The sequence below is a fragment of the Kryptolebias marmoratus genome, linkage group LG3 (genome assembly GCF_001649575.2).
Source record: "Kryptolebias marmoratus isolate JLee-2015 linkage group LG3, ASM164957v2, whole genome shotgun sequence".
NCBI lineage: Eukaryota > Metazoa > Chordata > Actinopteri > Cyprinodontiformes > Rivulidae > Kryptolebias > Kryptolebias marmoratus.
Window position 1 is genome coordinate 16310033 of NC_051432.1, and position 14429 is coordinate 16324461.

Below are 14429 nucleotides of genomic sequence, written 5' to 3' on the forward strand. Positions count from 1 at the left end.
AGTGGCAGGCAGCTGCTGATTGTTGGCTTTATTTTTAGATAGCAAGGCACTGTAACGCCTCCTAGTTTGTTGGATTTTATCTCGCTCTGGAAGAAAGGATCGAAACGAGACTCAAATGAAAGTCAGACAGGAAGTGGTTTTATTCCAGCTCTGTCCAATCACGAACAGCTCACTGCTTCTATTAATCTGCAGGAACATTATATAGCTTTTTATGAACACTTGCATCAAGATCACCGTTACAATCAACACCCTGAACAGCTGACATTCAGAAAAATGTAGAAATGTAGCTTTCTTGTGTCATACCTGCTGTTTTAATAAAATATAATCTTAGCCTTTTCTACAAAGTTTTAACATCTGCATAAGCCCTTCTGAACCTCTGTCATCACCCTGCTCCCATGCAGTTTTATCTCTTTAGATAATAAAGAGAGAAGGTGGAGGGGGGGGCCTCTGAGTTCAGACAGCAGGGGGCCCTCTAACTCCACAGAGCTCTAGTCACATGCTTCACACTCAACTGTGTCTGAACTACTTCTACCCTGAGAATACAAAGACACAGAGTGGAGGGGGGAGCAAAACTCAGTTGACTGATCGTACAAATGGACAGGAGCAGGAAAAATAAAAAAGTAAAAAATAAAACGAGAAAGACACTACTAAAGCCCAGGTCACACTTCATGGTTTTAACTGAAAGGCAAAAAGGAAAAAAAACATGGATTTTTTTTTTCAGATTGGGTGTATCCAGCCATGGAAGTTCTCCACGAAAAATCAACAAGATATCAAGGTGCTGCAGATTGTAATCTGTAAACTATCCAGCTACACCCAGTGGCACTGTTGGTCCAAAGATAAGAAAAAAACAACAACAAAAAAAACAGAACATGGATCATATTAAAAACAAAACAAAAAAGCATTCAACCCACCATAAATATCATGATACTTTTCCGGGGAAAGAAGAAGCTGTGAATAAATATCTATAGCTATGTGTGCAATTTAATTTTTTTTGTCTTTTTACAAGATGATGTCATACCTTTAAGTAGTGCAGGATTTTTTAAAATAAAAAAAGAACATTTGTAATGATTAACAATGATTTTATAAACCAGTAAATGGTGAACAAAGAACATTGTTATAAATACTACAATAATTAGGGCTGCACAATATATCAAAAGTATCAAAATACATATTGCAATCAGGGTTCCAACAGGGTTCATTTTAAAATTACACTTTCCTAAACCCAGATTTCCCGTGTTCTTTCTTCTGTTGATATCCGAGTCTGTAATTTACTGTAATTTGCTGTGTTTGTACATTGATGCAGTTCTATTATTTGTATGTTTATGTAAAATTATTAGATGTGGGAATGTTTTTTGTTCCTCGATGAAAATTAGTTTAATTTCTATATTGGCTTTTGCAAGATATTTATGATTATTTTTTCCTTCAATATTGGTGTTTTATTTCAATTTTTGAGATAATATGTGGATTAGGATTTTGTCTAGGCAAACCATAAATGCCAATCTGACTCTCTTTGTTTTAATTAAGTCTATATATATGAGCCTGCATATCTTTGTCTGCTAAAAGGTTAAAGTCATGACGTTTCTCTTGGAAACATTACAAACCGTATGCTATAAAACAAAGAATCATCTCCATTTCTTATTTCAGTTTTCAATAGTTAGCAATCCCAGTGGTAGATGATGCAAATGTGGACATTAGAGTAACTATGTTTAAATTAATTTTTTAACATACAGTCAATGTGCAAAATACTCTGCTAAAATCAACAACTTTTATGAAATCTGATTTTTAATTTAATGAAAATTCAGCATGTAATAGTTCAGAAACACTAATATTTTTCCGTACTCTGTCTTCTTTTTTCCAATACTTATACAGACTTGGAAAATACTGAAATTAAATCGCATACTTTTTCAAGGCTGTGCAGGAACGCTGCGCAAAGAACCGCAATAAATCACAAAAAGAAACTGCATGCAAAATGCATTTGGTAATCAGACGGACCCCCACAGCCCTAAACGCCCAGAGCTGATTTAGATGCTAGTGGCTGAAATGCTCAAAGCAGAAGGGGAGTGTTGTGATGACAGGAAAAAAAGAGGAGTGAGGAAAATGTAGATTTATCGCAAATGATATCTCAATTTTCAGCAAAAATATCTCAACTGCGTGTTTTCCCCAATATCGTGCAGCCCTAATAATAATAATAACCTGATCACTTTCCAATCACAGGTGAATTTTTTATTTTTTTCATTCAAGCTTCTCAAATCTAAACACTTGACGCATTTACTGGTTTAATGTCACAAAAAAGTTGAATATCAGTCGCTTGAACTTTATGCCATAAAAAAGCCTGCTTTTTTTGGGCCCTTGATGCTTTCTAAACCAAAACAATAGTGGCTGATAATAAAAATGATTAGCAGAATCATTACAAATGAAAAATATAAATGTAGAACGAGTTGTTTAGTCTTTCGTTAGGAGAATAACCACTAAACAAATCTACTCCTTGTATTCTGACCTAGGCTTGAGATGCAGATAAAGGAATGAGTGAGGGAAGCAAGAGGAAGGTTAACGTTTGAGTAAATAGAGCTGGGAGGAGGCTACAGTGTCTGAACTAAAGCTAGGTCTATGATAGAAGAAAAGGAAACTTCTGTTTCTTGTGTGCATCTGGTGTGCAAGCAGCCCAAAGGAGTCGGTCTTTAAGAGGTCTACCCTTTTTTACTCAAACCATAAGTTATTTCCCCCTCTGATAATCTAGTGAGAGAACAGAGTGATGGGCAGGACAGGAAACCAGTATCCTTCCTGTTCTGAATTGGACTCCTGTCCCTCCAGTGCTGGGTCCAGCAGTATATTTGTCTCATCGTTTGTTAGTCATCCATGGAGCCTCCCTCGTGCTGATAAGGAGAAAGACTCGTGGCATCAAACGACAGAGTCCGCCTCCTCAGGTCAACACTGCTGTCCATAAGTTGGGTTGCCATTGTAAGTGGTTCATCCCCGGGGGGCGGGCTCATTCGCTGCTTCCTGTTTTTGCCAGAAACGGGGGACGCCGAGTGGCTGAGGCGGCTCCTGTGCTCCGTGGGACTCGGGGAAAGGTGTTCGCTTTTGTGTAAGGAGCTGGGAGGAGGCTGTGTTTGTGAGTGAACCGAACTGTTTATACGACCGACTTCCTCATCAGCGTCGTCTAACTGCGGCGCGAGGTCTGATCCAGCGCCAGCGCCAGGGCAGGCCGCTCTGGAGCCAGAGAGCGGAGCTAAAAGTGTGTGTTCGGTGCTGGTGACCTTCAAACTGGACAGTCCTTGTGGGCTGACAGGCCTCTTTTCTACATCTGTTTCTGGCTGCGAGCCGCAGATGGCCTGCTCAGGTACATGTTCATGTGCCGTGGCTTCACTGTGGCTCCGGCTGTGGCTCCTGCATGAGATCACCCTCTGGGGGTGTGCGTATTTCAGCGTGTGCACGCTGGACGATCTCTGACGTGCTGGAGTGGGCACAGTGAGGCAGGGCTCTGCCAGGTCATCAGCAGAACCGCTCTGATCCAGAGAGTCGCAGCGCACAGCCTCCTGAAGACACAAAACATGCCCCGACACAAAATGCAGCAGTGAAGAAAAATACATTTCAAAATACACACTTAGTTTGATCATTTCAGAGTTTGCAAATGCTGTTGTAAAATATCTGTTGTTTACAATTGTACAAGTTAGCCCTCATTTCTTTACATTTTGTTTCTCAGGAGCCAGACTTTCTTGAAATATTTTAAAATGGTTTTGATCAAAAGCTCTCCCCCGGCTTTCTGAAGATCTTAAAAGATTTTTCTTTTGGCCTTCGGCTGCTTTTTCCGCTCATCTTAAAGATAGTGTGAGCTTAAAAAATATGAAAAATGGACAATTGGAAGACACAAAAGAGGAAGTGCCAGGCTTGAAAAAATGTTTTCAGCACATGAACAGTATCTGAAAGTCAGATCTCTTAATAATAGAAAAAAATTCAAGAACAATAACCCATCAAAGATAAAAACACCATCCTTCCTGAACACAAATGCCTTTTATTAATTAAGTTTTTCAAAAACCATCTGAGGTTTTACCAGTGTTGTTTAACCAGATAAAGATATTGTTGTAAAACTGATGCACCTACAGTATTTTCCTTCTGCTCTAAAGACCCCCTGATACTCTTCCACTCCCTTTATACTCAGATTCTCAGTTTTATGTCTTTTTTCAAAACCAAAATTACAATATTAAGCAGCACTTCTTTTATTACCCAACAGATAGCACTATATTTCCATGTGTCTCTGATCTCCCCTACTTCTTATTATCCACTTGTCAACTTTCAACTACCACTGAAATATCTGACCTTAAAACCAAATCACTCATTTGTCTGCTCGATCCTCTCCCTGCTCATTTAGTTAACTCCCGTTTGCCTTCTTTGTCTCTCTTCATAACTAAAATCATCCCCTCTTCACCAGCTTCTGCTCTTTTTTCTATTTTCTCTCAAACCACAGTTATAACTCCTGTTCTTAGGAAACCTGTTGGAAATACCAGTGATCTAAATAATGTCAGTCCAATCTCTAATCTGCAGTTTATTTTTAATATATCAGAAAAGACAGTGGCTTCACAGATTCATCTTCATCTAAATACCAATAACATTTGTGAGATATTTCCAGTTTTCGTTCACTCCATAGCACAGAAACAGCTCTGGTTAAGGTTACAAATGATCTGCTGATGGCTGCTGACTCCAATCTTCTGTTTATACACATCTCTCTCTTGCACTGATACCTGCCTTTGACACCATCGTTCATAACATCCTTCTCACTCGTCTAGTTTTAACTGGTGTCACCAACAATTCACTCGCTTGGTCACACTCAGCTTCTACAACTTAAAAATATCGAGTCACAACCCTCCTCTGTTACCTGTGGTGATCCCCATTGTTCAGTCTCGGGCACCTTCTTTTTATAATGTATCTAAACATAGCACAAAAGGTAAGGACATTTCTGTTTGCTCAATTATCTATTTGTTGTAACAGTGCTTCTTGGCAATAAATCTTCTATTTTTAGAAAGCCTGTGTATTTTGCCTTAAATGGTACCATATTTGTAAGGAAAACCCATTTGTGGTTAAAGCAGCAGAGTTGAATATGTGGGTTTTATCCATGAAAAACTTGCCAAATCTATTTTGCCAATGCCAAACAGCTTATTCTGTTACTGAGTCTTGTTTTGAACTTCTGGTACCCCAGGTGCTAAAACTCAGGTGCCTGATCAGTGAATAGCAGTGCCGTTGGCTGTAAGGTAGTCTTGATTATGGAGACTACCTACAGAATTTGGTAATGGTGAGGATGTAATGGCCTGCCTGGAGTCCTGACCTCAACCCCGCCTGTGGGATCAGCTTCTTCCTTCTAGAGCAGGGGTCTCCAATCCTGGTCCTGGAGAGCCACCATCCTGCATGTTTTACTTGTTTCCCTGCTCCAACACACCTGATTCAGTGGTTAAATCATCTCTTCATGTTCTGCAGAAGCCTGTTAATCACCCATTGATTCAAATCAGGTGTGTTGGAGCAGAGAAACAAGTAAAACATGCAGGATGGTGGCTCTCCAGGACCAGGATTGGAGACCACTGTCCTAGAGTGACCAACACAATCACATTGGCTGACTTACAACAAATGCTAGTTTAGAATGGGATTTCATCCCACAGGAGTGTGTGAGCAGCGAGAAGCATGAGGAGGAGGTGCCAGGCTGTGTATGGTTCTTCCGCATGCTTACTAAGGCCCCTGTTTGTTAAATTAATAAATTGTTAAACTGCTAATATGTCTTGTTTCTTCAGATTTCAATCGTCCAAGCCAATAAAAAACACCAAACATGAGTCAGCAGCAGAATGAGCTGTTAGGCAGAGATCTGGCAAGTTTTTCATGGACGCAATCCACATACGTAACTCTGCTGCTCAACCCACAACTGCACTTTCTAAACAAATGTGGCCCAATTTAAGGAGAAACAAACAGCCTTTCCAGCATTAAAAGTTTTAATGCCAAGAAGCATTGTTACAACAAACAAAATAATCAACCAAACACAAATTCCTTATTTTTATGCTAAGTTTATTTCTCCTAGGCTCTATTTTCAGGAAACACAATTCGGTTTCCCTGTTATGCTCACGAAACCCAGCTGTCCCTGTCTGCTTATCTCACTCTTGTACTTCCTCCCGCTACCTTGTCTGACTATTTGGAAAAAAATAAGAACTGGCTTGCTAAAGATATTTGGTCTAACTCAGCAGTAAAAAAAAAAACAGAATTTCTTCTTGTTTGCTCCAAGTCCACCCACTCTAAATGTCTCCATTTATCAATCATCTTTGACAATTCCACACTCCATCTCTCCTCATGTTAAGAATCTAGGTGTCAATCTTGAAAGTGTACATAAAAAAAAAACAGCACTGTTGCTCATTCAGCTTACTTTTAACGATGCACTATCCACTGTTAGTATGTTGCTCACAGCCAACAGCACTGCTGCTCTTATCTATGTCCTTGTTACTACTTGTATTGATTACTGTAATTCTTTTCTCTCTGGTCGACCACACAAATCCATAAACTTCAAACGGTCCAGAACTTTCCGGCTTGCATCGTCACCAGAACACCATCTGCTGAGCTCAACATTATCAAACAACTCCACTGGCTTTTAGTTTGCACTGAGCTTAAAATTCTCCTCCTCACTTTCAAAGTTTTCAACAATCTTGCTCCTCCATACCGTAGAAACGCTCCATCTTACACTCCATCCCAAATTCTCTGAGGACTTTCCACCTGTGTTGTGTTTACCAAACAAATTTCATCTGCTTTATTATAGTTTTTATCCCCCGCCATGTTGCATTAAATTACCATGCTCTGGTTGTTTTTATGGAAATGAAATAACTGAAATGTTATTTTGATGAGAGGGAAGATAAGAGAAAATAACATACCTGTCTCCGTAACTGTCTGCTTGCAGTGTGGAAGGAGGCCGGTCTCTTCAGGACTGAACTTTCTGGAACGTAGGAAGGACTGAGTTTGTTTCTGTCCAAACTGTCCTCAGGACTGAGCCACGAAGAGGACCGTCTGCTGCTACTGTGCGTCGGACTCAGTCTGACCGACGGATGTCTGTCTATGCTGTGGCTGGACAGCAGCTTCGGCCTGTCTGTGCTCGGCTCTGGGTTCAGTCTGTATCCGTCCATACTGTGAGCAGAGCTGAGCCTGTGTCTGTTCAGTCGTCGCGCCGGGCTGAATCTGTACCCGTCGATGCTGTGAGCCGAGTTCAGTCTGTGTCTGTTTGCTCGGTGAGACGGGCTGAATCTGCTTCCGTCCACGCTGTCAGCTGGACTCAGTCTGTGTGCGGAGTGTCTGTCGAAGCTCTGAGAGGCGCTGAGGCAGATCATTGGCCTCAAGCTGCGTCCGGACCCCAGTGAAGCATGGCTGATGGCGGGCAGAGCTCCTGGAACCTGCAGCAGAGAGCTTCCACCACTGGAGCCCAGAGACGACATGGAGCCTGGAGGAAATAATCCAGATTATCACACAGAGAAAGTAACTGGGATCAAATATCTCACACAAAGGGAAACACAACTGAAAACAAAAGATTCTTTAGACTATAGAGCAAAAATATACCTTTGATGAGATCATCATTTTCCATGTTTAAGCTTTAATTATCAAAATAAAGTTAAAGATGGCAAGATCTTTTTTTTATTCATCAACAGTTCATTTTGTTTACTTACATCTGATCATCAGGGATCAATTTCTATTAAAAAAAGATTTTTTTTCCCCTTAAAACTAAATCTTTATAAGCACATTTTCTTCGTCTTATTCAACATATGTTTTGAAATTTATCACTCTGTTCAGATGTGCCAATTTTAATCACGTAACACTTTGGTTTCATTATTATCACCTATGACAGTCAGGAAATCGTGTAATTGCCTGTGTTTGTGTGCATTTATTTGTCTATCTGTTAGCAAAATATCTGATGAACCAGTGGTCAGATTTTAATAAAACTCAGAGTAATATTTGGGTGTTCTGTACATCTGCAGCTAATTAACATTTAGAGTCAGCCCTGTTCAAGATAAGAGTTATAGCCATTTTTATGTTTAATATTTTAAATTTTTTAACCTATTGGCTTGAAAGTGAAGGTTTGTAAACAAGCACTTTCTTCAAAAACAAAACCTAAACACTAATATTTAGCCCATATTTCAATAGGATTGAAAATAAAAAACAACTTGGAAACAAATCGTCCTATTGATTAGCACACTTAACCTTCCGAGCCCCAGAGCCAACTTATCATATTTAGAAACATCTCAGAGTAAAGTGGGTGTTCTGCCACTGAAACACTCAAGGTTGAATGTTCCCAGCACTCGTGCGTGCGCCTTACAGCTGTGAGCTCAGTTTGATATTTTACATTAACACATACAACCATTTATCACAGTGTCCTTGAGGCTGTTTGCTGGCAGCATAAAGTCTGTAGAGTTAAGACATTCTGTATAAATCTTTAAATACGCTAACACATGTTGGTTCAGATACATTTTCCCTCCCAGGGCAAATGGACTTTAGGGCAATATGTTAACACTTATCTAAAGGTTTTATTATTAAAGCAGCTTTATGTTTTGTGACACATTGATGAGTTATGCAAATTTTAGAAAGGCCTAGCTTTCCTTGAGGGAATGTAAACCAGAGTTTTAGACCAGGATCATCTTATATTTAAAAATGATGGAGTTGTAGCCATTTTTAGTCATAACTTCGAAATAGTGTAATGTGTGATCTTGGAAGATAATGCAAAATATCACACTCAGAGCATGTGTTGTGAATGATTCTCAGCTACTACCACATCAAATTTAAGTTCAATATTTGTAAATTTGACTAAGTTTTAGCCTCTTTTGTGTTGCTTAGCTGTGGCAGCCATCTTGACTCCAAAATCTAATTAGTTGTAGATGAACGATTACTTTCTGAAAACTTCAATAAAGTCCAAAAATGTTCATGAGATATTTTGCTAACAGACAAACAGGTTTGAGTCCAGCAGTTAATGCTACAGTTTTAAATAAAGATCTGACACAACGAGTAGCACTTGGAGTATGACTCTCAGCTACTACCACACCAAATCTTGTACAGTGGATTAAATGATGGCATTTTTTGTGTTTTCTAAGGTCAATTGGCTGCGGCAGCCATCTTAAGCTGACTGGCTCCAAATGATGATTATTTTCTCAAAAGTTTCATTGAAATCTAATATTTCAAAAGATATTTTGCTAACAGTCAGACAAAATTGATGCCAACATTTAATGTCAACGTTTTTTTTCTGTAAAAAATACAGAAATAAACATATTTTAACCAGTTTAAAATGTTATTTTGCTTGCTCATGTAAGTTTTATTTAGTTTACATTTACTATGTAACTGTTATTTTAAAAGCTTTATGTTTTACTTTGTAATTTTTTTATTTCATTCTGATTATTTTTTGATTAAAGTGCAAAAACAAGGACTATAACCAAAAATGGGAAAGGACTGAAAGTAAAAAAATAAATAAATAAAAATCCCTCAAAGTGCTCTGATAGCAAACCTTGGTTTGACTAATTTGTCATGAATCTTAAAAATAAACTCTTTAAGGCTGCAGTAACAGTTCCTCTAGATGTAGCACTTCACATCCTAACTGCTGTCTAAGCTTTTTATGGCAGCAATAATCTTTACAGCAGTCATTTAGTGGTTACAGGGCCCTAAAAGCTGTTTCTCAATTTAATCTGCTAGAAACAACCAAATTACCGGAGTAGCTGTAGCCGCAGACGGCCTCGTGGCCAATCGGAGCATAAGAAGAGCCTCTGAGCGGCGGGACGTAGTTGTCGCTGGGGAGAGACAGCATGCGTCCCATCCTTACACGGTTTCCATGGGAACACTCCTCATCTTCTACTTGCACCTGCCACATGAGATCAGCCACCTCTGTCACCGTTACTGTCACCTCCACTTCCTTCAGCAGCATGCAGACGTGTGATTAGACCTCGTTTGTTACCTGGACAGGTGCGTCTGCGTTTCCCACCAGGTCTCCGCCCAGAGACGCCGTGCTGAGACGCCGGGCGGCCTCCTCCCTCTCCCTCTCCCTCCTCTCCTCCATCTCCTTCCTCTCCTCCATCTCCCTCCTCTCCTCCATCTCCTCCAGCTGCGCCTCCTTGTTGCTCTCCTCCAGGTGCTTCATCAGGACGGCGACGACCACGTTGACGAGCACAAACTGAGCCGTGAGGACGAAGGTGACGAAGTAAACGGGCGAGATCAGGGGCAGGTAGCTGAGGCAGTGGCGGTCGTGAGAGTTGCATTCACGCAGCGTGTCCTGCACAAAGACGGTCGTCAGAGAGGATTTAGATAATGAAGCAATTATAATGGGTAAATGGATTAAGATTATCAATCTCTGCACTGTAAATTGTGCTTCCTCTCCTCTCCGACAGGGGGAAATGTTGATCTGAGACCTTGAGCATGTCACAAAAGAGTTATAAACACTCATGTCAGCAGTGATCGACTCTCTGCTTAATGCTTCTCCGCTCCCGTATCCGACGCTCTGAGACACAAACATCCACTCTGCAGTTTATCCATCTTCTTAAAAGTCCTCAGAGGAGAGAATGAGCGCTAACCTTCATAATCCCATTCCAGTTGTCCCCAGTGGACACCCTGAAGAGCGTGAGGAAAGCCATGCCAAAGTTGTCAAAGGTGGCGTGGCGACTAAGACCCTCACACGGGTTCTCCTCCGAACACTCTAAAAAAGAAAGAACAAAAGGGAGTATTAAAGTTGGTAAGAGCGAGAAAGGAAGGCAAGGAGGGAGAGAGAAAAAATCTGTTTGTAGAGTAGAGCTCTGATTGACATAATTAACGTATGCAAGTCAACAAAATTTATTCTTGTTATGCAATCCACAGACAGAGGCAGACATTCAGCATTGGTTTATATGCATGCACAGAGTTGCTCGCACACGCACGCCTGTGCACCTCACGCACACACTAACCCAGTTTTCCAAAGAGCTCAACTCCCAGTGCTGCATAGATGAAGAACAGCAACATGAAGAGCAGACCCAGATTCCCCACCTAGACAGAGACACAGTACACGCACACACACAGATATATACAGGGTGTGATACACAGAAAAAGATCGACGTGAACAGCAAACATCGAGAGAAACAGAAACATGCAAACAGAGAGAGAGAGCCCATAACACGGAGACTGCTAAGCCTTACTGCGCTGATGTTTAGCACTTCTTAAAAATTAACAGCAGCCATCAAAACAACCTGGAGTAAAAAAAGATTTTAGTTAAAAAAGAAAGACATAAGTGAACGTTAGTAGCCTGGATTCAGCCCTGATGAATTTTAAACCTGCTTGTTTGGTCTAATTTGAACACGGGTCTGTTTGCTTTAGCTCATAGTAGGAGGTATGGAGACGCCTAATCAGATGATGGATGAATCTATTGACAAAGTGCAGGGGGGAAAGGCTCCTGGACTCCACAGCAAAGAACTGGGTTTGATCCCTTGCAGCAACAAGCCACTTCAAAGGAAACTTTGCGCGTGGGCAGGCAGGGACGGATCAGGGCTAAATTACTGCCTCTGATGTGTTGGAACACCTGCGCAGACAGATACAGAGTCCAGGGACGACGGAGCTCCACCAGTTCAGGAAAGAGTCTCTAATTCTGGACAAAAAGTTAAAAAGCATGTGATTTAGTTAGAATCACACCTCAGACAACTCAGCAAGGTTGACCTGCAGACAACAGGCAGGCACATAGTACTGTGCAAAAGTTTTAAACCACCCCTCATTTTCTTGTTTTGAACTCATTTTAAGTGGTCTTAATTGATAGTTCTTCCTGTAGGTCATTTACAGTTTGTCTTTGGACTTTGGCTGCTTTTTCACTCATTTTATCCCTTTATGCTTCACTGCATGGGCGCCTGATTATGTCATAAAATAGGGAGCATAAACAGAGAGCCTGTGTGACAGGTTGGTGTCACTGTGCTTTCATGTGGGAGGTCTGAGTCTGAAACCTCCTAAAAAGGCAAATGTTTTTTAGGCCATATCCAATACGATTTTTGCCTAGACGTCTGCTCAGCCTAAAAATGGTCACATGGGGTCTCACACAGCTGCATATATGAGCTCTAGCCCAGGTAGATGTCAAAATACGAACAGCTTCAATGAATATTTCTCATTTTTTATGAACTCGTGGATAGCTTGCTTTCTTAATTAGCGTGATATCACTAATGCTTTCACTCTGTTCTGTCTGATTCATGGCAAAAAAAGGATGTAGTACAGATTTAACACTTAAAAAACACAACTTTACCTTTCTTTTTACATTTCTGCCGATGATGTAGTTGAGTTGGACACACAGCTCAGGGAGGGGGATGTGGAATGTGGCAAATGTTTTGAATGTTTTTCAGTTTGTAACTAAGAAAGTAACATTTAGAATCACTGTCTGGTTTTGTTTTATCGCTGCTAGTAACAACATGTTTTTAAGTCAAAAATAGAGGAGCAAAAACACAAGTTTGCACCCCCAATTTAACTTGAACACGGGGTACCATGTACTTTGCAGTACTGTTCCAGCTGATCAACCAATCAAACCAACCAACAAAGACAGCAGGTTAATTAGCCAACCATCTTAAACTGGTTCTTATCATGGAAGAGTTTGACCAAAACATCATATTAGGTGAAAATAAATGAAGAGTCATCCTCAGGGAAACAACCATTTAAAGCACAACATAAAACCTTGTCAGTTCTTCAGGTCTTTTACATATTTACATTAAAATAGTTTTAAAAATATTATCAGATAGTTACAGAAAAGCAGAAAATAGGAGCCTAATTAGGCGATACAGGTTTCCTGGTTTGTAATTCATTCATTGAACAAAATGATCCAATATTAAATATTTTCTACATTCAGCAGTTAAACTGAAAGTAAAATTAGAGTTGGGGGGTAAAATCAATGGAATGACAATCAGGTGCAAGTGGATGCTTTATTTAAAGAATGGTTATCCATTAAATGCTGATCTTCATATTTTATTTGTGAAACATGGTGGCAGTGATACCATGGTTTGGGGCCTAGTTTAAAGCGTTTGGGCCAGAATTTCTTGTTAATAATAATATTGAGGCATTACATTTTAAATAATGCCTGACAGAAATCTTGGGAGGATATTTGTCTGTGACTTGAATCTAAAAAGAAAACAGATAAAGCAGAAAGAAATACACAAACCACACAAAATGATTTAACAAAAAACAGCTGAAAAAGAACAAATTTGGTGCTTTGGAGGGAGTCCAAGTGAAAGATTTGACCCTAAACTAACATAAATTATGTGGAATGACTTGTATTTAGGAGCTTATGAGTAAAAACCCACGAACATCAGAGTTTAAGCTGCTCTGATCAGACAAACGGGCGAAGATTTCTCTGAGTAAATGTGCAACACTCCTCAGCCAAGAAGGTCGTAGCAGATAATGAAAGCAAAGGTTCACATTCATTTACTAGTTGCAGATATGAAATATTGGATCATTTCCCTCAGTAAATAAATGATAAAGTCTAATTAGTTTTTCTTTGTTGCCTAATTTGGCTTCATTGGCCACTTTAAGGTCTTAAGTATCTGACTACCATTTCATTAGCCACCGCTAAAAGGCAAAAGGACGAATTTTAATGAAACTTTCAGGAAATAATTATTGGATGCATCTCTACAGCTGATTAATTTTTTTGGAGCCAACTAATTTAAGATGGCCACCACACAAAAATTGCTACAATTCAATCAATTTTACAGATATGGAGTTAAAGTTTGATGTGTTAGTAGCTGAGAGTCATTTACAGCACACTCTGAGCATGATAACTTGTGATATCACATGAATCGCCCATAATGTTATTTTCGAGGTTTGACCAAAATGGCTACAATTCTGTCACTTCTCAACAACTTCGTCAAAAACAATTTAATGAAAGGAGGCAGGGAATATGTATTCCTTCAATGAATACCTTTAATTTTGAGTTATTTATGCACAAATACTGAAATTCCTGAAGGCTGCATCAACTTTTAAGAAAACAGCTTATAAAATTCCAGCAAACTTCATTTACGAGTTGTGGAGGAATTTTAATTCAAATGATAAAATAATTTCCAGAGATAGTTACTTCTGTTTTTGTGTGGATAATTTATTCAAAGCTCGTTAGATTCAGTCAGAGTGACAAGAGAACAACTTCAGGGACTCAAATACAAAAAAGATAAGATTAAAAACAAAAAAACCCCACAAAAATCTGCCCTTTAGTACTCAGTCCAATTAATCTGCACGCCATTCAGAAATAAACTGCCCAAGCTTATCAAAACACTAAAAGGATCCACACAACCCAATTATCCAGCAGGTATTTGAACCGATGTGTTAAGTTGACAACATTTTGATTTAAAGGAGAACAAAGGTGGTGTCTTTGTGGATGATGAGCTCTTAGATCCGAACTCATAATTTATCTTTTCTCAGATACCTGGTAGCAAAACAATCACAACAGAGCGGCTATG

At 39.7% G+C, this 14429-nt stretch overlaps 1 protein-coding gene across 1 annotated transcript in view; it reads right to left on the minus strand.

Annotated features, from left to right (window-relative positions):
* Positions 1-116: 116 nt before the first annotated feature.
* LOC108230258 (voltage-dependent T-type calcium channel subunit alpha-1H) overlaps positions 117-14429 on the minus strand; it is a 54031-nt gene continuing 39718 nt past the window's right edge. Inside the window, exons 28-33 of the mRNA XM_017406328.3 lie at positions 10926-11004; positions 10560-10681; positions 9947-10261; positions 9703-9853; positions 6897-7456; positions 117-3536 (exon numbers count right to left, since the gene is read on the minus strand). Of these exons, the coding sequence (XP_017261817.2) occupies positions 2847-3536; positions 6897-7456; positions 9703-9853; positions 9947-10261; positions 10560-10681; positions 10926-11004 (1917 nt within the window). The 3' untranslated portion in view covers positions 117-2846. The remainder of the gene's footprint in view (positions 3537-6896; positions 7457-9702; positions 9854-9946; positions 10262-10559; positions 10682-10925; positions 11005-14429) is intronic.